This window comes from Erinaceus europaeus, chromosome 15 (assembly GCF_950295315.1).
Source record: "Erinaceus europaeus chromosome 15, mEriEur2.1, whole genome shotgun sequence".
NCBI classification, from domain to species: Eukaryota; Metazoa; Chordata; class Mammalia; order Eulipotyphla; family Erinaceidae; genus Erinaceus; species Erinaceus europaeus.
In genome coordinates, this window is record NC_080176.1 from 23,357,071 (window position 1) to 23,382,105 (window position 25,035).

Genomic DNA, 25,035 nt, shown 5'->3' on the forward strand with positions numbered 1-25,035 from the left:
TGGTGGACTCTCAAGCATGTGGTCCCAAGTTCAATCCCTGGCATCACATGTGCCAGAGAGATACTCTCTCTTTTTTATATAGTAATTTATCTATTTATTTCTAAATTTTATTGTCTTTATTTATTGGCTAGAGATATCCAGACAGTGAGGGGAAAAGGGGAGATAGAGAGGGAGACAGAAAGATACCTATAACACTGCTTTATCACTTGCAAAGCTTTCCTCTTGCAGGTGGGGACCAGAGGTTTGAACCCAGGTCCTTGATCATTGTATCATGTGCGCTCAACCAGGTGCGCCACAAGACAGACCCCTCTGACTCTCTCTCATAAATAAGTAAATAAATAAATAAATAAATTTTAAATTATGCCTGGGGAATTCACTCAGTAGCGTTATGCACGTATAAACCCACATTCATTTCCTAGTGTCACACTTTTAATAAAATAAAAAGAGCGGGGCGGAGGGTAGATAGCAGAATGGTTCTGCAAACAGACTCTCATGCCTGAGACTCGAACGGCCCAGGTTCAGTTCCCCGCACCACCATAAACCAGAACTGAACAGTGTTCTGGTAAAAATAAATAAATAAATAAATAAATAAATAAATAATAAAAATAAATAAAAAGAGTGGCCTAGGTGGTGGTACCGTGGCTAGAGTCTTGGACCTAAGAGCATGAGGTCCCGTGTTCAATCCCTAGCACTGCATGTGCTTGAGTGATGCTCTACATCTATGTCTGTCTGTGTGTCTCAGGTTCAATCCCCAGCACCACCATCAGCATGAGTTGAGCAGTGTTCTGGTGAAATACATATCTATCTATCTATATATTTAACTTACTAAGAAGAAGTAAAAGGCAGGGAGGTAGCCTGAAGTCCCAGGTTCAATTCTCGGCACTGAACACACCAGATGAGTGCTCTGGTCTCTCTCTCTTTTTTTTTATTTTTTGCCTCCAGGGTTATTGCTGGGGCTTGGTGCCTGTGTTATGAATCCACTGCTCCTGGAGGCCACCTTTTTTCTTTTTTTTAATATTTATTTATTCCCTTTTGTTGCCCTTGTTTTATTGTTGTTACTAATGTCATTGTTGTTGGATAGGACAGAGAGAAATGGAGAGAGGAGGGGAAGACAGAGGGGGAGAGAAAGATAGACACCTGCAGACCTGCTTCACCTCCTGTGAAGCGACTCCCCCTGCAGGTGGGGAGCTGGGGCCTCGAACCGGGATCCTTACGCTGGTCCTTGCGCTTTGCGCCACGTGTGCTTAACCCGCTGCGCTACTGCCGGACTTCCAGAGGCCACCTTTTTTTGTTGGATAGAACAAAGAGAAATTGAGAGAGGAGGGGAAGAGAAAGATAGACACAGGCAGACCTGCTTCATCACCCGTGAAGGGATCCCCCCTGCAGGTGGGGAGTGGGGGGCTCAAACTGGATCCTTGCACCTGGCCCTTGCCCTTCACACCATGTGCGATTAACCTGCTGCATTACTGCCAGACCCCCAGGTCTCTCCTTTTTTCATGAAACAAATAAATAGGGAAAATACAGGAGTAAGCGGGGTGGGGAAGCCGGGTGGAGGCACACTTGGCTAAATGCACTTGTTACCAGTGTAAAGACCCAGGTTCAAGCCCCCCAGTCCCCACCTGCAGGGGGAAAGCTATAAGAATCACTGAAGCAATCCTGCAGGTGTCTCTGTCTATCTCACCTTCTCTACCTCCCCTCCCCTCTCAATTTTTCTCTGTCCTATCAAATTAAATAAAGTCTAAAACCATCTTTGAGAAAAAAAAATTAAGCAAGAGGGATGCTGGGGCAGCTCACACAATTGGAGGGAAAGTCTAGTAGATAAGATTCAGAAAGGACACAGCACCAGGGGCTCTCCGGGATCTTAGTCTGGGGCTATCACATCTCCATGATCGTGTGGTTTCCGGGGTCTCTCCACCCAGCTCAGGGAGGGGGCTTTCCGGTGGGCACAGTTTGATCACCTGCCCTGTTGGGAGGAATAGGTGAGTCATAGGCCACCAGAACCACAGGGCAGGGGTGGAGGAAGTTCCCCCAAGAAAGGGAAGCTGGTCAGGGAGAACCAGGAGGTGCCCACCGGAGCTCACTAGGGTCCAGACAGCAACCCTGGTGGCTGTTACCCGAAATCCAGGAGGAAAGAGCTGTGGTCAGAGCATCTAAATTCCCAGCCCAAGACAGAGACAGAGGAGGCTGTGGGTGGGGGGAAGGGGAAGCCCAGCTGTTTCTGCACCTGGGGATGCAGACCTCCCATTGGCTGGGACATGTCACACACGCTGCCCAGCTGCAGGGCAGTCTGGAAAATATGACCCCTCCTGAAAATCCTGCCTCCAGGAGGACAAAAATGACGTCCCATCGGGACCAGGTGGTGGTGCACCTGGCTAAGCGCACATGTTACAGGGCACAAGGACCCGTGTTCAAGCTCCTGGTCCCCACTTGCAGGAGGGAAGCTTCACGAGTGTCTCTTCCCCTCTCTATTTCCCACTCCCCTCTCAATTTATCTCTGTTTCTAAACAATAATAAGGAATATTTTCTTTTCTTAAATTAGGGGCCAAACACTGGTGCACCTAGTTAAGCACATACATTACTATTATGTGCAAGAACCTGGGTTCGAGCCCCTGTCCTCCACCTGTGTGTGTGTGTGGGGGGGGGCTTCATGAGTAGTGAAGCAGATCTGCAGGTGTCCTTCTCTCTCACTCTCTTCTCACTTTTTCTCCCTCCTGTCAAATAAAATGGTGAGGGAGGAGGAAAATTGCTGTCATAAATGTGGATTTGTCTTGAGGGCACTGAACTCCAGTGATAACCCTGGTGGGGAATAAAATAAATAAGAGGCCTGGTGGTGGTGCACCTGGTTGAGTGCACGTATTACAATTCACAAGGACCCAGGTTCGAGCCCCCTGTCCCCACCTGCAGGGAGAAAGCTTTGCAAGCGGTGAAGCTGTGCTGCAGGTGTCTCTCTGTTTCTCTCCTTATCGCCCCTTTTCTCTCAATTTCTGGTTGTCTATCCAATAAATAAATAAAGACAATAAAAATATTTAAATAAATAAAATAAATAATATTCCTGTATGTCTGTAGAGCACACCACCTTTTAAAAAAATTTTCTTGGGAGTCAGGCGGTAGCGCAGCGGGTTAAGCATATGTAGCGCAAAGCACAAGGGCCGGCTTAAGGATCCCGGTTCGAGCCCCCGGCTCCCCACCTGCAGGGGAGTCGCTTCACAGGTGGTGAAGCAGGTCTGCAGGTGTCTGTCTTTCTCTCCCCCTCTCTGTCTTCCCCTCCTCTCTCCATTTCTCTCTGTCTTATCTAACAACAACAACAACAATAACTACAACAACAATGAAAAACAACAAGGGCAACAAAAGGGAAAATAAATAATTTTTTTTCTTTATTGGGGGTTAATGGTTTACAGTTGACAGTAAAATTCGATAGTTTGTTTGTACATGTGTGACATTTCCTAGTTTTCTTTTCTTCCTTCCTTCCTTCCTTTCTTTCTTTCTTTTCTTTTTTTGTCTCCAGGGTTATCGCTGGGGCTCGGTGCTGCACTAGGAATCCACTGCTCCTGGAGGCCATTTTTCCCATTTTGTTGCCCTTATTGTTGTCATTGTTGGATAGGACAGAGAGAAATGGAGAGAGGAGGGGAAGACAGAGGGGGAGAGAAAGACAGACACCTGCAGACCTGCTTCACCGCCTGTTCATCCACACTAGCCCAGACCTGGAAATAACCTGGGTGCTCGTAGACAAATGGAAGACAAAGATGGTGTGGTCTGCGGGTGTATTGCTCCAAAGAAAAAGACTCTGGGGTGGGGGGCATTCAGGTCCTGAAACATGATGGCACAGGAGGACCTAGTGGAGGTTGAATTGTTATATAGAAAACTGGGGGGGTTTGAGGTGTGAGTGGTAGTGCACCAGGTCAAGCGCACATGGCACAAAGCACAAGGACCCGGCATGAGGATCCAGGTTCGAGCCCCAGCTTCCCAACTGCAGGGGGGTTGCTTCACAAACTGTGAAGCAGGTCTGCAGGTGTCTGTCTTTCTCTCCCCCTGTCTTCCTCTTCTCTCTTGATTTCTCTCTGTCCTATCTAACAAAGACAACAACAAGGGCAACAAAATGGGAAAAATGGCCTCCAGGAGCAGTGGATTCATAGTCAGGTACCAAGCCCCAGCAATAACCCTGGAGGCTAAATAAATAAATAAATAAATAAACGAAGGCTGGGTGGTAGCACACTGAGTTACGCGCACATAGTGCAAAGCACAAGGACTGGTGCAAGGCTCCCGGTTTGAGCCCCCGGCTCCCCACCTGCAGGGGAGTTGCTTCACAAGCGTTGGTTATCACATTCGCCTCACAGAAGCGGTGAAGCAGGTCTGCAGGTGTCTCTCTTTCTCCTCCCCTCTCTGTCTTCCCCTTCCTCTCTACTTCTCTCTGTCCTATCCAAAAAAACCCAAAAAACAAAGAGATGGCCTCCAGGAGCAGTGGATTTATCATGCAGACACCGAGCCCCAGCAATAACCCTGGAGGCAAAATAAATCAATCAATAAATAAATGAAAAGCCACCTGTTGCCATCATGGAGTCAGCTGGGATCAGAGCCTCCTTAGAGCTCCCAGCAGCTGGTGAGAAATGTCTGGAGTCCAACGACAGCTGCCGTGTCTCCAGGAACTGTGCCGCCTGTGGGGTCAGGCCTCCATTGGGCTATTTGGTTTTTTTTTTTTTGGGGGGGGTTTCTTAGGGAATGACTTTTTTCCTTTAATTTTGTTTTATAATCAGGTAAAATATTTACATGGCTCCAAACTCAAAATCCACAAAACAAAAATCCTCTCAGATAGGCAGCTTCTATCTGCTTCCCATCTGGTGGCAACGACCACTTTGTGGCACATTTACCTTTTGTCTTTTTATGAGAAGAGAAAACTGAGCCCCTTACATACATGTGGAGACTCACACCAGGACATAAAGATCTGTGCACAGAAACTGGAGCTTGTTGGGGGCTCTGACGTCTCCCGCCTGCGTGATTTCACTGGTCTTGGGCTGGCTTTCTTTTCTTTCTTTCTTTTTTTTTTTATTTAAATATATTATTGGATACAGGTAGAGAGAAATTGAGGTGGGGGAAATAGAGAGGGAGAGAGACAGAGAGACACCTGCAGCCCTGTTTCACCACGCGTGAAGACTTCCCCCTGGAGGTGGGGACCAGGCGCTTGAACCTGCCTCCTTTTGTACTGTAATGTGTGGACTTAACCAGGTGCTCCACTGCCTGGCTCCAGGCTAGCTTTCTTTCTTCCTTTTTTTTTTTTTCTCCATTTTTTTTCTTTTCTTTTCAGATATAGAGAAAAGGCAAGATAGAGATGTCACAGCACTGCTCCATCACCCACCCGAGTTTCCCCCTGCACTGTAGCACTGCCATGTGGTGCTTGGGGTTTGACATGACAAAACATGTACCCTACTGGGGGATTCAACTCTCTGCTTCTGATAGTTTTAATTTTATCCCCATTCATGCTAAGAGAGATATTGGCACATATTTATTTATTTATTTATTTATGTATTTTACCAGAGTCCTGCTCAGCTCTGGCTTATGGTGGTGTGGGGGGTTAAACCTGGGACCTAGGAGCCTCAGGCAGGAGAGTTGGTTTGCAGAACCCTTATGCTGTCTCCTCTACCCTGGAGCATCATTAATGGCAACGATTATTATTTTTTAAGACTTTTTAAAAAAATTTCTTTATTGGGGAATTAATGTTTTACATTCAACAATAAATACAATAGTTTGTACATGCATAACATTTTCCAGTTTTCCATATAACAATACAAGCCCCACTAGGTCCTCTGTCATCCTTCTTGGATCTGTATTCTCCCCACCCACCCACCCACCCCTTTTTTAATATTTATTTATTTATTCCCTTTTGTTGCCCTTGTATTATTAACAGGTGCAGTGAACCTGGCCTTCTGCCCCAGGCTGCAAGAGCCCTGCACCACACAAACTACCAGAGCTTCCTGGGGGCCTTCGCTGTGCTTTTCTTTGCCGGTGGTGCTAAAAAGGAAAAAAAAACAAAAAACCCTTGCTCTCTCCCTCCCCTGAGAAGCTGTTGTGACCTGAACCCCACTGACCAAGTGCTAAAAAAGTTTCTGGGAGTCGGGCAGTAGCGCACGGGGCCCAAAACACAAGGACCAGAGTAAGGATTCTCGGTTCAAGCCCCCGGCTCCCCACCTGCAGGGGAGTTCTTTCACAGGTAGTGAAGCAGGTCTGCAGGTGTCTATCTATATCCCTCTCTGTCTCCCCTCCTCTCTCCATTTCTTTTTTTTTTTTAATTTATTTAAGAAAGGATTAATTAACAAAACCATAGGGTAGGAGGGGTACAACTCCACACAATTCCCACCGCCCAATCTCCATATCCCACCCCTCCCCCGATAGCTTTCCCATTCTCTATCCCTCTGGGAGCATGGACCCAGGGTCATTGTGGGTTGCAGAAGGTAGAAGGTCTGGCTTCTGTAATTGCTTCCCCGCTGAACATGGGCTTTGACTGGTCGGTCCATACTCCCAGTCTGCCTCTCTCTTTCCCTAGTAGGGTGGGTCTCTGGGGAAGCTGAGCTCCAGGACATATTGGTGGGGTCTTCAATCCAGGGAAATCTGGCCGGCATCCTGATGACACCTGGAACCTGGTGACTGAAAAGAGAGTTAACATACAAAGCCAAACAAATTGTTGAGCAATCATGGACCCAAAGCTTGGAAAAGTGGAGAGGAAGTATTAGGGAGGTACTCACTGCAAACTCTAGTGTACTGCTTTCTTACTTTGGTGCCATACTCCAAACTCAGTCATTTTCTGCTTTGCGTTTCTACTTCTTTTTTTTTTTTTTACATGCATAACATTCCCCAGATTCCCATTTAACAATACAACCCCCACTATTTCATTCATCATTTTTCATGGACCTGTATTCTCCCCACACACCCACCCACCCCAGAGTCTTTTACTTTGGTGTAATACTCCAATTCCATTTCAGGTTCGACTTGTGTTTTCTTTTCTAATCTTGTTTTTCAACTTCGGCCTGAGAGTGAGATCATCCCGTATTCATCCTTCTGTTTCTGACTTATTTCACTCAACATGATTTTTTCAAGGTCCATCCAAGATTGGCTGAAAACGGTGAAGTCACCATTTTTTACAGCTGAGTAGTATTCCATTGTGTATATATACCACAACTTGCTCAGCCACTCATCTGTTGTTGGACACCTGGGTTGCTTCCAGGTTTTGGCTATTACAAATTGTGCTGCCAAGAACATATGTGTACACAGATCTTTTTCGATGGGTGTGTTGGGTTCCTTAGGATATATCCCCAGGAGAGGAATTGTAGGATCATAGGGTAGGTCCATTTCTAGCCTTCTGAGAGTTCTCCAGACTGTTCTCCACAGAGGTTGGACCAATTGACATTCCCACCAGCAGTGCAGTCCATTTCTTTCTGTCCTATCCAACAACATCATCAATGGCAACAATAACAACAATGACAACAACAAAGGCAACAAAATGAGAAACAATGGCCTCCAGGAGCAGTGGATTTGTGGTGCAGGCACTGAGCCCCAGCAATAACCTGGAGGTAAAATAAAAATTAAAAAAATATTTTTTAAAAAAGAAAGTCTTTTTGCAGAACCATTATTCTGTCTCCCCAGCCCTGCAAAGAATTTTTTTTTTAATATTTTGCCTCCAGGGTTATCACTGGGGCTCAGTGCCTGTACTACGAATCCACTGCTCCTGATGACATTTTTTATTTTTATTGGACAGGACAGAGAGAAATTGAGAGAAGAAGGAAGAGACAAAGATGCCTGCAGACCTGCTCACCGCTTGTGAAGCAACCCCCGCCCCCCAGCCCTACAGATGGGGAGCCAGGGACTCGGACTGGGATCCTTGAGTGGGTCCTTGTGCCTCACACCACGTGTGCTTAACCCGGTGTGCTACCGCCCAACTCCCTGCAAAGACTTTTTGCACTGACTTACAACTGGTTTTGGCTCTGCCTCAGATTCTACTTAGCAACCTGCCTTTCCGGAGACACTGGGAAGCTGGGATGGAGTGAAATGTCTAGCTGAGAGGCCAGGCTTGTTCAGGGGTGCATCCTAGCTGAGGCGAGCCCTTTCTTCCTCTGTGTCTCCTTGACAATTCACCGAGGCTAGTCATAACAGGCTCCTTACCTGGCTGGGTCCAGCTTTTTGGTAATTTTGTTTGCTATTGTTCACGACAACAGAATGACATGTTAGCAACGCCCAGGTGGCATTTAGAGACAAAGAAGTGAGTAAGTAGGGAGGTCCTGGGAACTCTTAGCCCACAGCCCTGCTGCTCTGCCAGTCTTTCCTGAGCAGAACCGCACACTCCCCACCAGAGCAGGGCTCCAAGGCTAGGGGGTGGGGTGAGGTGGGGGAGGCACAGAGCCAGTTCTGCACACCGAGTCACCAGAGTGACTGTGTGTGCCGGGGACTACAGCCTCAGAGCCTCTTGACTTTCCCGGGTGCTGAGTCAAGAAGTGATCGCTTGGGGGGATTAGTATAATAGTGATGCAAAGAGATTCACATGCCTGTGTCTCCAAAGCCCCAGGTTCAATCCCCCACACCACCATAAATCAGAGTTGGGCAATGCTCTGGTAAAATTAATGAATTAATGAATTAATTAAAAAAAGAAGAAGTGATCTCTTTGCTCAAGGGGAGAACAGTTTGAGAAGCCATAACAGCTTGGTGCACGTGTTATGCAGACTTTGAAGATACCATCCACCATGCCCAGAAACCAGAAACAGCTCACCCACCCCTCCCCCCCAAAAAAAAAGCCATGTGAGAACTAGAGCATCACTCTGGCACATGTAACACTAGGGACCTTATGCTTTTTTTTTATTATTCTCTTTTGTTGTCCTTGTTGTTTTATTGTTGTAGTTATTATTGATGTCATCGTTGTTGGATAGGACAGAGAGAAATGGAGAGAGGAGGGGAAGACAGAGAGGGGGAGAGAAAGACAGACACCTGCAGACCTGCTTCACCACCTGTGAAGCGACTCCCCTGCAGGTGGGGAGCCAGGGGCTCAAACCTGGATCCTTACTCCGGTCCTTGTGCTTTGCGCCACCTGCGCTTAACCCGCTGCGCTACCGCCTGACTCCCGACCTTATGCTTTTATTTTTTTAAAAAAATTATTTATTTATTTATTCCCTTTTGTTGCCCTTGATGTCTTATTGTTGTTATAGTTATTATTGATGTTATTGATGTCATTGTTGGATAGAACAGAGAGAAATGGAGAGAGGAGGGAAAGAGAAAGAGGGAGAGAGAAAGATAGATACCTAAAGACCTGCTTCACCACTTGTGAAGCAACTCCTCTGATGGTGGGGAGCTGGGGGCTCGAACCGGGATTCTTACTTACGCCGGTCCTTGTGCTTTGCACCACCTTCGCTTAACCCACTGAGCTACCGCCGAATCCCCTTTTTTTTAAAATAAAACTTTTTTATTTGTTTTTCATTTTCTTTTTTTTAAAGTAACTTATTTATTTATTTTTATATGTTCTTTTCTTTTTTAAAGATTTTATTTATTTATGAGTAAGATAGGAAGAGAGAGAAAGAACCAGACATCACTCTGGTACATGTGCTGCCAGGGATCGAACTCAGGACCTCATGCTTGAGAGTCCAAAGCTTTACCATTGCGCCACCTCCCGGACCACTTGTTTTTCATTTTCTTTCCCTCCATGGTTATTTCTGGGACTCGGTGCCTGCACCACGAATCCATTGCTCCTGGAGGCCATTTTTCCTATTTTGTTGCTCTTGTTTTGCTGTTGTTGTTGTCGTCATCATTGCTGTTGATGTTGTTGGATAAGACTGAGAGAAATTGAGAGAGGAGGGGAAGACAGAGAGGAGGAGAGAAAGACAGACACCTGCAGACCTGCCCTGCCATGTTGGGACATTATGAGGATGTGATAGAGCCTGGCAGGGCTTGACCTGAAGAGTGCGTCTATCCTGTCAGTCTCTCTCTCTACCGAGAGGTTGAGCGAGGAAGAACAGGAGTAACCCCAAAGGTGTGCCTCATCTTATCAGACTCCCTGCCTCATGAAGCACCCCACATTCCTGATACTATGGCCATTAGATAAAAAGAAAGGGGGAGATGTCAGAGAATTGTGAAGGCTCACAAAGCACCCTGCATTCCTGATACTATAGCCTATCTACATAATCACTGTTTTGCCTGAAAGATCCCCACCCATTCCAGTCCTCTGATCTATCTTCTTTCTACCCTCAAGACCCTCCCTGCCTGCAGGGTAGTATTAATCCTGCCAGTTAAAACCCTCACAACAGTTGCTAAGGAAGTTTCTACCTTCCCAGCCCCCCTTTGCCTTTCTCCGCCCCTTTCCTAGCAATTTCTGTTTACTACTTGCCACTTCCGGGTCTGCCCTTTAAAAAGCATGGACTCTTTGATAAAAAAATACACTATGCCGGGCGTGGTGGCGCGCGCCTGTAGTCCCAGCTACTTGGGAGGCTGAGGCTGGAGGATCACTTGAGCTCAGGAGTTCTGGGCTGCAGTGCGCTATGCCGATCGGGTGTCCGCACTAAGTTCGGCATCAATATGGTGACCTCCCGGGAGCGGGGGACCACCAGGTTGCCTAAGGAGGGGTGAACCGGCCCAGGTTGGAAACGGAGCAGGTCAAAAAATACACTGCATTGTCTCGCAACCATGTGTCTGTTCCTGAGTCATCTCCCTCGCGTCTCTGAGTGAGTAGCAGCCCAGGATGGCTCTGGTCGAGTTCTCTCCAACCCAGAGAGTACATGCTCGGGAAGAGGCACCCCCATGGTAGCCCAGCCCCACCACTTGTGAAGTGACCCTCCACCCTGCAGGTGGGGAGCCAGGGGCTCGAACCTGGAATCTTGTGCCAGTCTTGTCCTTCATGCCACATGAGTTTAACCCACTGCACTACCACCTGGCCCCCTGACCTCCTGCTTTTATCTTCAATGGTGAAGCCACTGCATAATCTCCAAGACCACTAAAGTGAACTTTATTATTATTATTTTGCCTCCAGGGTTTTTGCTGAGGCTTGGTGCTTGCACTACAAATCCAGGGCAACTGGAGGCCATCCCCCCATTTTTGTTGCCTTTGTTACCCTTGTTTGTGTTATTATTGCTATCGTTGTTATAGCTGTCATTATTGTTGGATAGGACAGAGAGAAATGGAGAGAGGAGGGAAGACAGAGGGGGGAGAGAAAGATAGACACCAGCAGACCTGCTTCACCACTTGTGAAGTGACCCCCCTGCAGGTGGGGAGCCCATGGCCTGATCCTCATGTCAGTCCTTGCTCTTTGCTCCATGTGCATTTAACCCGCTGTGCTACCACCTGGCCCCCTAAAGTGAACATTAAAAAATATATATTTATTTATTCCCTTTTGTTGCCCTTTTTTTGTTGTTGTTGTTGTAGTAGTTATTGTTGTTGTTACTTGTCGGGCTAGCTTCGTGGGAGGAGACAGATGACCAGGGACTCATGGCTGGGCTGTATGCAGTATCTCTTTATTCATGCAGAACGCAGCACAATCTAAACCAAGTTAAGCTAAACTAAAACTAATATACTTGCTAAGGGTGCAAACAGGATGTGATGCAGAGAGGGTGGAGCGAAAAGTGACTGGTGCAAATCAGGGTGTACTACAAGAGGGGGCGGAGCAAAAAGACATCATGAACCGGTGGGGATTAAACCAATGCCATGCAGGCATGCTGGTGCTTAGTTATGTAAATAGAATGGTGTTAAACAGGGGGGATTAAAACAAATGAAATAGAAGAGGTTTTTAGAAGCAGAATTAGAAGCATACCAACAGTTACTGATGTGTGCTTAACCCGCTGTACTACCGCCGACTCCCAGTTTTTATTTTATTATTGCCACCAGGGTTATCACTGAGGCTTGGCGTCTGCATAATGAATCCTTACCTCATGGCTGCCATTTTTCCTTTTTTTATTTTATTCTACTTATTTACTAGTATTATTTAACTTAATTAGTTGATTGATTGATTGACTGATTGATTTTTTGCCCTGTCTCCTCAAAGGATCTTTTTTTTTTCCCTCCAGGGTTATCGCTGGGGCTTGGTGGCTGCACTACAAATCCACTGCTCCTGGAAGCCATTTTTCCCATTTTGTTGCCCTTGTTATTGTTGTTATTGTTGCCACTGCTGTCATTGTAGTTGGATAGGACAGAGAGAAATTGAGGTGGGGGTGAGGCAGAGAGGGGGAGAGAAAGACAGACACTTGCAGACCTGCTTCACCTGCAGGTGGGGAGCTGCTGGCTCTAACTGGGATCCTTATGCTGGAGTGCTGGTCCTTATGCTTCGTTCCTTGTGTGCTAAACATGCTGTTCTACTGCCCGGGCCCTTCCTCAGAGATTCTTATCCTCATGGATCTCGGTATAGGTCTGTGATAAGCTTCTTGTCTGAGACATACTATTATTTTTGATAGGACAGATAGAAACTGAGAGGGAATGAAAGACAGAGAGGGGGAGAGAATAGAGACACCTACAGCCCTGCTTCATAGCTAATGAAGCTTATTTCTTGCAGGTGGAGACTAAGGGTTTTGAACCTGGGTCTTTTTTTTTTTTTAAGTGTCTTTATTTGTTCCCTAGAGACAGTTGGGTTAAGCACACACATTACCACTTATAAGGACTCAGGTTTGATTCTCTATTCTCCACCTGCAGAGGGGAGAAGCTTCACAAGCTTCTCTCCCTCTACCTTCCCTCCCTTCTCCTCTCAGTTTCTGTCTGTTCTATCTAATAAAAATAGAGGAGAAAAACGGTGGGGGGGGGATGGCCACCAGGAGCAGTAGATTCATATTGCTGGCACTCAGCCCCAGCAATAACCCTGGTGGCAACAAACAAACAAAACCCTGGAAATATTTGTTTACTATTACAAACATTATTATTATCATTACTATTTAATTGATTCAGATGAAATCAGGAAAAATAATTTTTCTTTTGGTAACTGGGTGGTGGTGCACCTGGTTGAGCGCACAGGGTACAATGTGCAAAGACTCGGGTTCGAGCCCCCAGTCCCTATTTGCAGGACGGATGCTTCAGGAGTGGTGAAGCAGTGCTACAGATGTCTCTATCTCTTACTCTCTATCTTCCCCTTCTCTCTTGATGTCTAGCTATTTCTATCCAATAAATAAAGACAATAAAAATAAAAAGGTTAAAAATTAATTTTTTGGTGGTGGGGGGGAAGAATACACATCCAAGAAGGATGACAGAGGACCTAGTGGGGGTTTTATTGTTATGTGGAAAACTGAGAAATGTTATGTATGTACAAACTATTGTATTTACTGTCAAATATAAAACATTAATTCCCCAAAAAAGAAATTTAAAAGAAAAAAATAATAATTTTTCTTGGTAGTGCTTGCTTTTTACTTATTTAAAAATTTTTATTTAAAAGAGTCATTAGAAATTCTGTTTAAGTGGTCGGGGAGGTGGTGCAGTGGATAAAGCATGGGACTCTCAAGCACGAGGTCCCGAGTTCAATCCCTGGCAGCACATGTACTAGAGTGATGTCTGGTTCTTTCTCTTTCCCCTCCTATCTTTCTTATGAATAAATAAATAAAATATTTGGGGGCCAGGCAGTAGTGTAGGGGTTAAGCGCACATGGCACCTAGCGCAAGGACCAGCTCAAGGATTCCGGTTGGAGCCCCCAGCTTCCCATTTGCAGGGAGGCCACTTCACAAGCGGTGAAGCAGGTCTGCAGGTGTCTATCTTTCTCTCTCCCTCTGTCTCCCCTCCTCTCTCCATTTCTCTCTGTCCTAGCCAACAATAATGACATCAATAACAACAATAATAGGAGTTGGGTGGTAGCGCAGCAGGTTAAGCTCAGGTGGCGCAAAGCGCAAGGGCGGGCGAAGGATCCCAGTTTGAGCCCCCAACTCCCTACCTACAGGGGGTCACTTTACAGGCGGTGAAGCAGGTCTGCGGGTGTCTCTCTTTCTCTCTCCCTCTCTGTCTTCCACTACTCTCTCCATTTCTCTCTGTCCTATCCAACAACAACATCAAAAACAACAATAATAACTACAACAATAAAAACAACAAGGACAACAGAAGGGAGTAAATAAAAAATATTAAACAACAACAACAATAATAACCAAAACAACGATAAAACAGCAAGGGCAATGAAAGGGGGAAAAAATAGCCTCCAGGAGCAGAATTTTCCTGGAGTTTTGTTGATGCCAGGACTTCACTTGCCTAGATTGATTTTTTTTTTTTTTCAGTTGGGATATGGAGTTCTGGTGGTGGGAATTGCCTGGAGTTGTACCCCTCTTATCCTATGGATTCATGGTGCAGGCACCGAGCCCCAGCAATAATCCTGGAGGCAAAAATAAATAAATAAATAAATAAATAAATAAATGAATGAATGAATAAATGAAATCTTTTAAAAGAAGAAATTCTGTTTTTTTAAAAAAACAACTCTTTTCTGTAGCTCTCACACTGTGGAGACAGCACGCTCAATGAATTTGCTTTGTCAGGCCTGGCCCTTGCTACATTGGAGGGAATTTGTTGCTATGGCATCTTTCTCCCTTTCATCTCTGTCTTTTCTTTTTTCTTTCTTTCTTTTGTCACGGCGGTTAGCTCTAGGACGTGGTGCCTGCATGATGACTCCACCACTCCTGATGGTCATCTGCTCTCTCCCCACCCTCTTTCTTTCATAGAGATGGAGAGGATAGAGAAAGAAGAGAGACACCTGCTACACAGCTCCACTGTTCATGAAGCTTCCCCCCTGCAGATGGGGACCAGGGGCTTGAACTTCAGATCCTCAGGCATGGTGCCATGTGTGCTGTGTCTGGCGTACCACTACTCCAGCGCCCTCCCTCCCTTCATCCCTCCCTTCCTCTCGAATATTTATTTATTGTGGTGGGGAAGAGGACCAGAGCATCACTCTGGCACATGTGATGCCAACGTTCAAACCCAGGACCGCCTGTTTGAGAGTCCATGCTCTATGCACTGTGCCACTTCCTGGGTCATGGTCTTCCTTTCCCTTTCCTTTCTTTTTCTCTTATTTTCTTCGTTTTTTTTCTTTCTTTTTTTAGAGACTAGACCCCTGCTCAGTTCTGGCTTGTGGCGGTGCTGAGGACTCAACCTGTCTGAAAGCATGAAAGACTTCTGCAGAACCACTATGCTGTCTCCTCAGTCCTGTCTCTGCCTCTCTATATGAAAAAAAAAATTTTTTTAATTAAAATATTTTTTAATCCCTCCGCGTCTAGTTCCCCGCTTTGACCATCAGGGGGCGCGCGAGGACAGCGCACACCCATCGCCCCACCCGGAGGCATCGGGCCGCGCATGCGCACCTCACCTGGGGAAAGGTGACGGGGGCGGGGCCGGGGCTGTCGGCGCAGGCGCGGCGCGGGCATTGTGACGTCAGGCCGCGCGGCCGGGCTGGACCAGGCGGCGGCTTGCGGAGGAACCTCCAGCCTCGTCGCGCGGATCCCCGCCGCCCGCCGGCCTCGCCGCCGCCTCCCTCGCTCCCTCAGCGCGCCCAGCGCGGGCCAGAGGCCGGGGCGGAGCCGGCGGGCCGGGGCGGAGCCGGCGGGCGGCGGCGGCGCCGGGGTCTATATGGCGGCGGCTCTGTCGGGCCTGGCTGTCCGGCTGTCGCGCTCGGCCGCCGCGCGCTCCTATGGGGTCTTCTGCAAGGGGCTGACCCGCACGCTGCTCATCTTCTTCGACCTGGCCTGGCGGCTGCGCATCAACTTCCCCTACCTCTACATCGTGGCCTCCATGATGCTCAACGTCCGCCTGCAGGTGGGTGGGCGCCGCCCGCCGGGTGCCCGGTGCATCCCCCACCCAGGACCCCCACCCCAGGCTGCTCGACCCCGTGCATCCCCCACCCAGGACCCCCATGCCGGTGCATGACCCCCATCCCGGGGCTTCTCGACCCGTGCATGCCCCTCCCTCAGGATCCCTAGGCCGGTGCATGAATCCCCAGGACCCCCATCCTAGGGGCTGGCCAACCCGGTGCGTCCCCACCCTGGACCCCCACCCCGGCGCTGCCCGACCCCGTGCGTGAACCCCCAGGACTCCCACCCCAGGGCTGGCAAAACCAGTTGCGGGACCCCAGATCCCAGGGCTGGCTGAGCCCGGTGCATGATGCATGACCCCCCCCCCCCCCGCCTCCCTACCCCCCACTCGGGCTGGCTGAGCCCGGTGCAGGCCCCTCTCAGCCCCATGGGAGGGGCGTTCTGTAGTGTCTCTCCCCTAATTCTGTTCTCTGAAAGTGACTGGGTTTGGGGGTTCAGGGATGACCCCCCCCCCATACACCTTCAAAGCTTGAGGTGGGTTCCACTCAGAGTTCTGGGATCTGTGTCTTGTTTCCCCGCACGAGGGGACACTGGGGTGAGGGGGTTGCGAGGGTGTCAGGACCCACCCTCCCCGAGTTCTCTTGTGACATCCCCCCCCCAGAACCCCCGAAATCACTGGCACTCTTACACCCCCTGCATCCCGAGTCTTCTGGGCCAGGGGATAGTCCCAGCTGGAGGACCCTCCCCCCAGGCCTGGAGTGGAGTGGACGGCACAGCCTGGCGGTGGGAGGGCGCCTGCCTTCAGGAAGTTTCTGCCCTGACAGCTCTGGGTGCCCTGTGGAGGGAGGGAGGAGGCGGTGTTGAAAGATGGGACTCTTAGCCTCCTCTGCTTCCCTCTTGCCTCAAAAGGCCTGGTCCTTATGTGGGTCCTCAGTGCCTGTCGCAGGTCATGGGGGGTCACCAGCACCCTGGAGCCACCTGTCTGAGGCGGCTAGAACCCCCCCACCCCCCCTCCCAAGTCCCAGGCCTAAACCCAGATGCTTGGGCCTGAGTAGGGACTTGAGGCTCTTGCAGTGGTGCTGCCCCGATGGATGGGGAAGAGCTCTCAGGAATGCGTCCAACAGGTGGGGGGCAAAGGGGTGCCAGGTGTAGGGGCTGGTCTCGGGGACCTTATGCCGAAGAAGCCACTTGCCACCAGCCAGAGACAGTTCCCAGGCCCTCCTACTTCCAAGAGAAACCGGACAGCCTAATTATCTTATTTTGCCTCCAGGGTTATCACTGGGGCTCAGTGCCAGCACTATGAATCCACTGCTCCTGGAGACCAGTTTTTTCCATTTTAGCGGACAGGACAGAGAGTAATTGAAAGAGGAGGGGGAGATAGAGGGAGAGGGAGATAGAAAGTGGTCCAGGAGGTGGTGCAGTGGATAAAGCATTGGACTCTCAGGCATGAGGTCCCGAGTTCAATCCCCGGCAGCACATGTACCAGAGTGATGTCTGGTTCTTTTTCTCCTCCTATCTTTTTCATGAATAAGTAAATAAAATCCTAAAAGAGAGAGAGAGAGAGACAGACACTTACAGACCTGCTTGTGAAGCGACCCTGCCACCCCCCTGCAGGTGGGTAGCCGGGGGTTTGAACCGAGATCCTTGTGCGGGTCCTCATTCTTCGTATTATGTGTGCTTAGCTCGCTGTGCTACTGCCTGGCCCCTGGAAAGTCTGATTTTTAGATAGCAGTTTGACTTTAAAAAAACAAAAGCTGGCAGAACAGAACGTGCCGGTGGGCACCCAGACTGCTCCCACTGCTGGGTTCCCGGTTCTAGAGTCCAGGCCATTGCACAGTCACAGAGGCCTGAGCTGCCCGTCACCTGCCCACCGCTTGAGTTCCGACCTGGGTCTGCAGCCTGTCACTTGTTAGTGGGGGCAGGGGTTCGATGATCTCTGGGAAGGTTATCCCCCACGGGGAATCTGCGCAGTGACGTGGGGCTAGGGCCCCTGCAGGAGGGAAGCTGGGGGCACCGCATCCTCAGTGCAAGGTGACTGGGGGGCGTGGAGACGCTTGGAGAGGTATGCCTCAGGTGAGGGAGAGACTGCTTCTGTGACCCTGCTCAGTGCAGTGCAGGGGCTCAAACCTGGGGCCTCACGGGTGCAAGGCGGGTGTGCTACCCTCTGAGCCCCCAGTGGGAGGGTTTTAACTTGGTTTGAGTTTAGAACGTGAGGTCCCTCCCCGACCCCCACCTGCCCCCAGTATCATTTGCCTGCAGGGTGACAGGGTACCTTAGGGAGGCCGACAGCTGTTGGGTGAAAGAGGCGAGGCCCCTGCTGGCTGAGGAGGGTCAGGATCCTCAGCAGAGCCAGGGAGCCGCTGAGTCGTCAGCGGCCTGCTTCTCAGTCTCGAGTGGAAACACTGGCAGACTCAGAGACACGAAGCAGTCGGGGACCAGCAGCCTGACTCCAGTGGCCCAAGAGACGGCACGATGGCTGGAGCACTGGAGTAGCACTCACGGGGTACCGGGTTCCACTCCTGCAATCATGTGTGCCAGGGTGATGCTCTGGTCACCACCCGTTGCTAGAATAAATAAGTAAATAAAATTAAATATCATGGTCCCGGGAGCTGGCACCATCACTCAAGTGTTGGCCTTTCAAACACAAAATCCCAAGTTCAGCATCCCACCTGCCAGAGTGATACCCTACACCTGTCTCTCTCTTTCTCTCAGAAATAATTTTTTTAAAGCAAGTATTACTAAAGCATAAAGGGCAACAAAACGGAATATTTAAAAAAAAAGTTTTAGGAAGCCCAGAGGTGTGAGGTTTAGCTTAGAGGGTTCCCCTGGCCCTGACAGTTTTGAGTGTGTATGCTTTGAGGAGATAAGTACCAGGCCTACACACAGCAAGCATGCCATGGGCTCTCCCAAGTAAACGCTTCAATTGTGGCTTTTCATTTGTTTTTTTAATAAAATTTGAGAGGGTAGGGTGTCAGGTGGCAGCGCAGCGGGTTAAGCGCACGTGGCGCAAATCGCACAGAATGGCATAAGGATCCCGGTTCGAGCCCCTGGCTCTCCATGTGCAGGGGAGTCGCTTCACAGGCAGTGAAGCAGGTCTGCAGGTGTCTTTCTCTCCCCCTCTCTGTCTTCCCCTCCTCTCTCCATTTCTCTCTGTCCTATCCTACAATGCAACGACATTAATAACAACAACAATAACCACAACAAAAAAACAAGGGCAACAAAAGGGAAAATAAGTAATATAAAAAAAATTTAGGGGGAGTCGGGGTAGTGCAGTGCGTTAAGAGCATGTGGTGCAAAGCGCAAAGACCAAGTAAGGACCCCGGTTTGAGCTCCTGGCTCCCCAACTGCAGGGTAGTCGCTTCACATGTGGTGAAGCAGGTCTGCAGGTGTCTATCTTTCTCACCCCCTCTCTGTCTTCCCCTCCTCTCTCCATTTCTCTCAGTCCTATCCAACAATGATGACATCAGTAACAACAATAATTACTACAATAACAAAACAAGGGCAACAAAAGAGAATAAATATATAAATTTTTTTTTAATTTTAAGTTTTTGAGAGGTTAGCGGAGAGAGCACCTGGATATGTTTTTGCCAGCTGGGCCCTGCTGGCGGGTTCAGCCTCGGTGGTTCCACTCGCTGGGTAGAGGACAAGAGACAGAGACAGACACCACAGCGCTGCTCCACCAAAGACTTTACTTTTTTATTTATTTGCTTTGGACAGAGACAGAACTTGAGAGGGAAGGGGGAGACAGGGTGAGAGGAAGAAAGACGCCTGCAGCCCTGCTTCACCACTTAGGAAGCTTCTTTTCCGTTGCAGGTGAGGACCGGAGGCTTGAACCTGGGTCCCCAAGTACTGTAGTGCGTGTGCTCAGCCAGGTGCACCTCCACTCGACCTCTCCCCCCACTGGTGGCCCTTCCTGCCTGGCGGCCAGTGACTCCGCCCAGACCCTCGCACCTGGCGGATGTGTGACCTGCTGGCTGAGCCGCTCGCAGACCCTCCCGACTCTTCTTTTCCTTTTCCCTTTTGTTGCCCTTGTTTTATTGTTGTAGTTCTTATCATTGTTGTTATTGATGTCGTTGTTGTTGGATAGGACAGAGAGAAATAGAGAGGGAGAGAGGGAGAGAAAAAGAAAGACACCTGCAGACCTGCTTCACCGCTTGTGAATCGACCCCCGTACGGGGGGCTCGAACCAGGATCTTTACGCCAGTCCTTGTGCTTCACGCCACGTGCGCTTAACCTGCTGTACTACCACCCGACTCCTTTTTCTTTTCTTTCTCCTTCCCTCCCTTCCTCTTTCTTTTTCCTTCTTTTTTCCCCCATAGCACTTCTCAGTTCTGTCAGGGAGTTGAACCTGGGACCTCAGAGTCTCAGATGCAAAGCTGTTTAAATGACCATTGTGCTGTGTGTCCTGGGTTCCCAAGTCTTACAAAGCAGGAGCTGGGACACTAGACACTGGACAGCAGCCCAAGTTCACTGGGGGGGGAGGGGGGAACGGGACAGCAGAAGCCTCTCACCCGAGACATCCGGGCAGCCTGGACGTGGCCTCTCCTACTGGGGAGGCTCGGAATGTCCTACTCCGGGTCTGGCCCTGGGCCTCGGCTCACCCACTGCAGCCTTGTGACCCCCAGGGGTGCCCCAGTAGCTTAGAAGCTGCTCCCCAGCTGCCCCCAGGGATGTGGCCGCGCACACGCCCCATGTCCCCTGGGCCAGCTGCTCTGTGGAGATGCCCTTGGCCCTGCCAACGCTTCCCGCTCCCCCCACCTGTCTCCCCTAGAAGTCACCCCCTCCTGCCCCTGCCTCCTCCCCACACACCCTACTCGGCCTCCCAGCACCCCAGCATGCGACCTTGACGCCAGGGATGCAGTGACAGCCATGCCGAGGACAAAAAATAAAGGGAGATTGTCGCCCTCGACCTCTTGGCCTCATTTGGATGAGGACCGTTCTCTTTAGGAAGGGAGCCTGGAGCCTGGACGGTGGGGGAGCTGGGAGCCTTGGGGGTGTTGGGGGTAGGAGTGGGGGCAGATGCATCCTGACACTTCCTCAGGAAGGGGGGTGTCCCGTGATTCAGCACTGCAGGTGTCCCCTAGGAGCCCAGGTGCCCACACCCAAGTTCACGGCACCTTGGTGGCCAGAGGTGGGCACCCCCGCATGCCCGCTGGCAGAGAAGAGCTGGGGAACAGTGTCCACGGCCAGCTGGCGGGAGAGGAGTCCCCAGCTCTGTAGATGCCAAGTTGACTGCCGGTCCCACGGAGGACATGGGTGGGTCCCTCGAGGTGCATGCGGGACCCATTGGGTCCCTAGACACGGCTCCAGGCACTGCTGCTGTGTCTGGGGACCCAGGGCCAAGCCTGCCACCACGGGGAAGCGCCTGCTTCAGGAGCAGCAAGGCTGCGCTGAGGTGTGTCTCCTCTGTGTCTCTCCATCTCAGTCTCTGCCAGGTGGAGCAGAGGGGCTCGGGAGGATTGAGCCATTGGCCCAGCCACACAGGGGCGTACTCTTTCCTGCCCGGTCCCTGCGGTGAGCGAGGCCTGCCCCTCTCCTCCTGGGACCCCCACAGTAGCCCCGTAGGGAGGCGGTCTGCCCAGCTTTGCCTACTGACCTCGTTGGGGAGGTCCAGGTAGAGGCTCTCGGGAGAGGTCCCGGGATGTGGTGGGGAGCCTTCGTCGGCTGAGCCGTCTCCCAGTTGCCTGGTGCTTCTTCCCGGTGACTGAAGGGGCGTTCACTTAGCCGTGCAGAGAGAACACCCGAGCATCACTGGCAGATGTGCTCAGGTCACTGTGCGCCCACTACTACTATTACTTCTGTTGTTGTTGTTACTATTGGCCCTGATGTGGACCCACCTGTTGTTAAAATTCGGAAGCTCCTGCTGGCCTGGATAGCTTCACGGGCGGGTAACAGAGACGACCAGAGACATACGGCTGGGCAGGGAAGCTGTATTTCTTTATTCAGGAACAACGATTCATAAACTAAGACAAACTAATCACCAAACAGAACTCTGCTGTCTCTTTGTGGCGTTGCAAGCACTCTCTCTTACTCGAACTCTCCAACTCCAGACTCTCGAACTCTGGAACTCTGGCGGGGTTCCTTTGGGGTGGGGCCAAGCGGGCCTCGAAACCAACTGGACTGATCCAGTTCTCTTGGCAGGGGAGAACTAGAACCCAATGTAAAGCATACAACACCCACTATTGCAGGCCTCTTCCTCAGACAGGCAGGGAGGCCACAGCGAGCTGTTGCCCTGCACGGGGAGCTTTCTCTGCAGTCCCGCAGCTCTCTCTCACCAGAGCATCACTGCTTAGAGAAGCCAGAGGAGAGGGAGAGACCAAAGCTCTCCCCAGTGCAGTGGGGGCCAGGCTCGCACCTGGGTTTGGCACAAAACAGAGCAGCACACTGTCTAAGGTGTCTGTCAGAGAGACAGACCCCCCAGCACCCGGGCCCCTTCATTGCAGGGGGGCGGGCCACCTGGCAGAGGACCTGTGTCCCTCAGCAGCACTTTGAACGGTGGCCGCTGCTTGTCCTGGGTGTCTCTGTGTGTTTGGCTGTCCCATCTCCTGGCACACTTCACACCCAGGTGGTGAAGGAGGAAGCAGCCTCGCCGGCTGAGCGGCTGGTGAGATGGGGCCAGGAAGCCGGCTCTGCCCGCATTTCCTGTGCTTGTGACCCAGCTGGACATGGGCTGTCACCAGCCCCATCCCCGTCAGGTAGCACAGTGACACTGAAGTGTGCTGCCTCCTGCCAGGCCCTTGAGGACTGACCTCCCAGTGTCTGGGTTAGAGCAGAGAGTGGATCTGGGTGGCCAGGTCCAGGCTGCAAACCGCCACGGGGTGGGGGGTGTCTAACTGGGTCAGCGGGCGGAAGGCGGGCGCTCCGTTCTGTGTGGCCAGAAGGTCAGTGCTGCCACCTTGGGGTGACCTGGCCTCAGCTCCCAGCCCTCCCCCAGGCTTTGGTTTCTGTGTCACCAGGGCTTCACTGCACCCCAGAGACAGACAGACTGCTGCCGAGCTCCCAGCTGGGCTGTCTCGCCCACCCTGGCAGGTGTCTTTACTGGAAGAGTTAAGCACATTGTGCCTTGACTGCAGCAAACAGCCTCTTCTGTGATGACGCCTTGCTTCAGACAGTGCCAGGGGGCCAGGCAGGGGCGCAGGGTCGAGCAGCTGTTCTGGGTGTGTGGCTCAGTCCTGTTTCGGAGGCCTGCTCAGCTCTGGCTGATGGCCGTGCTGGGGACTGAACTTGGTACTTAAGAGCCTCCAGTGTTTTGCACAACCTTCTGCTGCCTCCCCACCAGACGCAGCCATTTTCAGGAGCCACATAGCTACCCACAGTGGGCAGGGTCCCGAGTCCTACTGTCCTTGGTGGCTGTGGGTCCCCCACCCATCGGGTCTCTGTTGGGCATCCCTGCATGCTTCTCTGTCTTCCTGTGTCCTCCCTGCACGGCTTCCTAGGCCCTCCAAGCCCCTGCTGCCCCATGAACTGAAGACTCGATTTTTTCTCACGGTGCTGGGGATGAACCCGGAATCTTGTACACAAACTTTTCCTCTGTTGGCTGGGGGCGAGGCACCCAAGGAGCTTCCCCCATGCTGTCACCGTGCTCCCCTGTGGTGCTGGGGCTCTGGCTCGGCCCGGGGCATGTGTGCAGAATGTAACTCTGGTCTCTTCCAGGTCCACATCGAGATCCACTGATGGACGGCACCCCTGCCTGGCAGCGCCCTTGGCTGGAGAGTGCGCAGCATGAGGGATGGTGACGCAACGGCGGCCAAGGGGGCCGCTGCCCGGGACTGGGCAGATCACAGCACCTGGAGCTCACGGCCGCCGGAGCCCTGCCCAGCGCAGCCACCTGACCCCGCCCGAGGATGTGCAACCCCTGGAGCATCACTGCTGGAAACCACAGCCACAGGCCGAGAGGACAGCCCCCAGGCGCTGTGTCCACGGTGGGTGGTGGGAAGCCACCCGGTGTCCACGCCCACTCTGAGCCTGACTGGGGGTCCCAGGCCCCATGCTGGAGTGCCCTGCAGGGTCAGGGGGGCTCCGAGGAGGGGCCTGCTGGGGGGCCACAGGGACAGTGTGGCCCCGGAGAGCCAGGTTGGGCAGACACGGATGGAACTGGTGGCTTTGGGGGTCCACGCCCCTGGGGCTCTTGCCAAGGGGTTGTGCTGAGCTGGGCCTGCTCGCTGCGCCTGTGCCCCTCGGCCGAGATGGCGACACCTGGCTTCGCTCAGGCCACCGCTTCCCACCGTCTCAGCAACGCCTGTGCCCTGCCCTGCTCTGTGTCACCAGACAGTGAAAGTCACCTCTGGAGAGCTGGTGATGAAGGTGCGGGAGGGACTGCTGAGCGCCTCTCAGTTCAGCTCCAGAGATGTCGGGGGTCAGGTGACCATCTTTCAAGGAGAGCGTGATCTGCCCTGGACGGACACTGGCCCAGAGCACAGCCTCCCCTACCCCCGTCAGGGTCTCCCGGAGAGCACCATAGCTGCGGATGGCCATGTCTCGGGGGGGGGGGGGTTGTCAGCCGGCCCCTGGGTGCCCCCCAAGCCTTGCTGAGAATGGGGTGCCCTCCCTTAGGCCATCTGCGGCCACCCCCTCCACGGCCCAGTGGCCTCGGCCCTTCCCCAGCTGGGGCCCTCTCTGGCAGGGCGCCCCTGAAGTATGAAGAGTTTGCAGCTCCATGAGGGAGCTTCCCGCCACAATGCCTTTGATGGTGGACAGATGGACGGACAAAGGTCACGGAAGGAAGAGTCTCCCCACCTGAGCCCCCAGGATGCCAGAGTCGCCTGTGCTGGATGACTTGACTGGGACCATGCGGAGGTGGGGCCTGGGGCCCCCAGGACAAGGAGTAAAGCTGGCCCAGGGTTCAATAAACGTCGTGTTTCCGCTTGCAGTCCCATGGCCGCCTGTCTCTTTCCTGGGGGCAGAAGTAGGCAGCTGGGTTAGAAGCCCCAAACTGGCCAGACAGACCAGGCCCGCTCAGACCCAGCTCCCTTTCCCAGCTCCCTCTTCCAGTTGTCTTGAGGGCCAGCCAGGGGACTGTGAGCCAAGCACATGGTGAAGCCCTTCTGGCCACCCCTGGCTTAAGCTGCCTGCTCCCCTGGGGCACAATGCTCCAACTAGGATATTTTCTCCAATTTGTAAATTACAAGTATTTGTGTTTTTGAACCAGTTGCAAAAAACAAATGAAAAATGAAGTGTTTCCCTGTGATTCTATTAGCCTGGGAGGCTTGCCTTTTTTTTTTCTCTCTCTCTCTAAAAGCAACTTTGTGGAAAAATTGAGTGACTTTTTATAAATTTTTACTTTATTTATTGGATAGAGACAGCCCGAAATCACAGTGGA

General features: G+C 51.4%; 1 protein-coding gene across 1 annotated transcript; it reads left to right on the top strand.

Annotated features, from left to right (window-relative positions):
- Positions 1–15,328: 15,328 nt before the first annotated feature.
- Positions 15,329–24,585, top strand: LOC103115289 (small integral membrane protein 10-like protein 2A). The gene is made up of 2 exons (XM_007525044.3): positions 15,329–15,720; positions 23,370–24,585. The coding sequence occupies exons 1-2, from the start codon at positions 15,535–15,537 to the stop codon at positions 23,388–23,390; spliced, it is 207 nt and encodes a 68-aa protein (XP_007525106.1). The 5' UTR covers positions 15,329–15,534; the 3' UTR covers positions 23,391–24,585.
- Positions 24,586–25,035: the final 450 nt, after the last annotated feature.

Coding starts and splice junctions, on each gene's coding strand:
- LOC103115289 (XM_007525044.3), top strand. CDS start 15,535: ATGGCGGCGGCTCTGTCGGGCCTGGCTGTCCGGCTGTCGCGCTCGGCC. Junction 15,721..23,369: donor TGCTCAACGTCCGCCTGCAG/GTGGGTGGGCGC, acceptor GGTCTCTTCCAG/GTCCACATCGAGATCCACTG.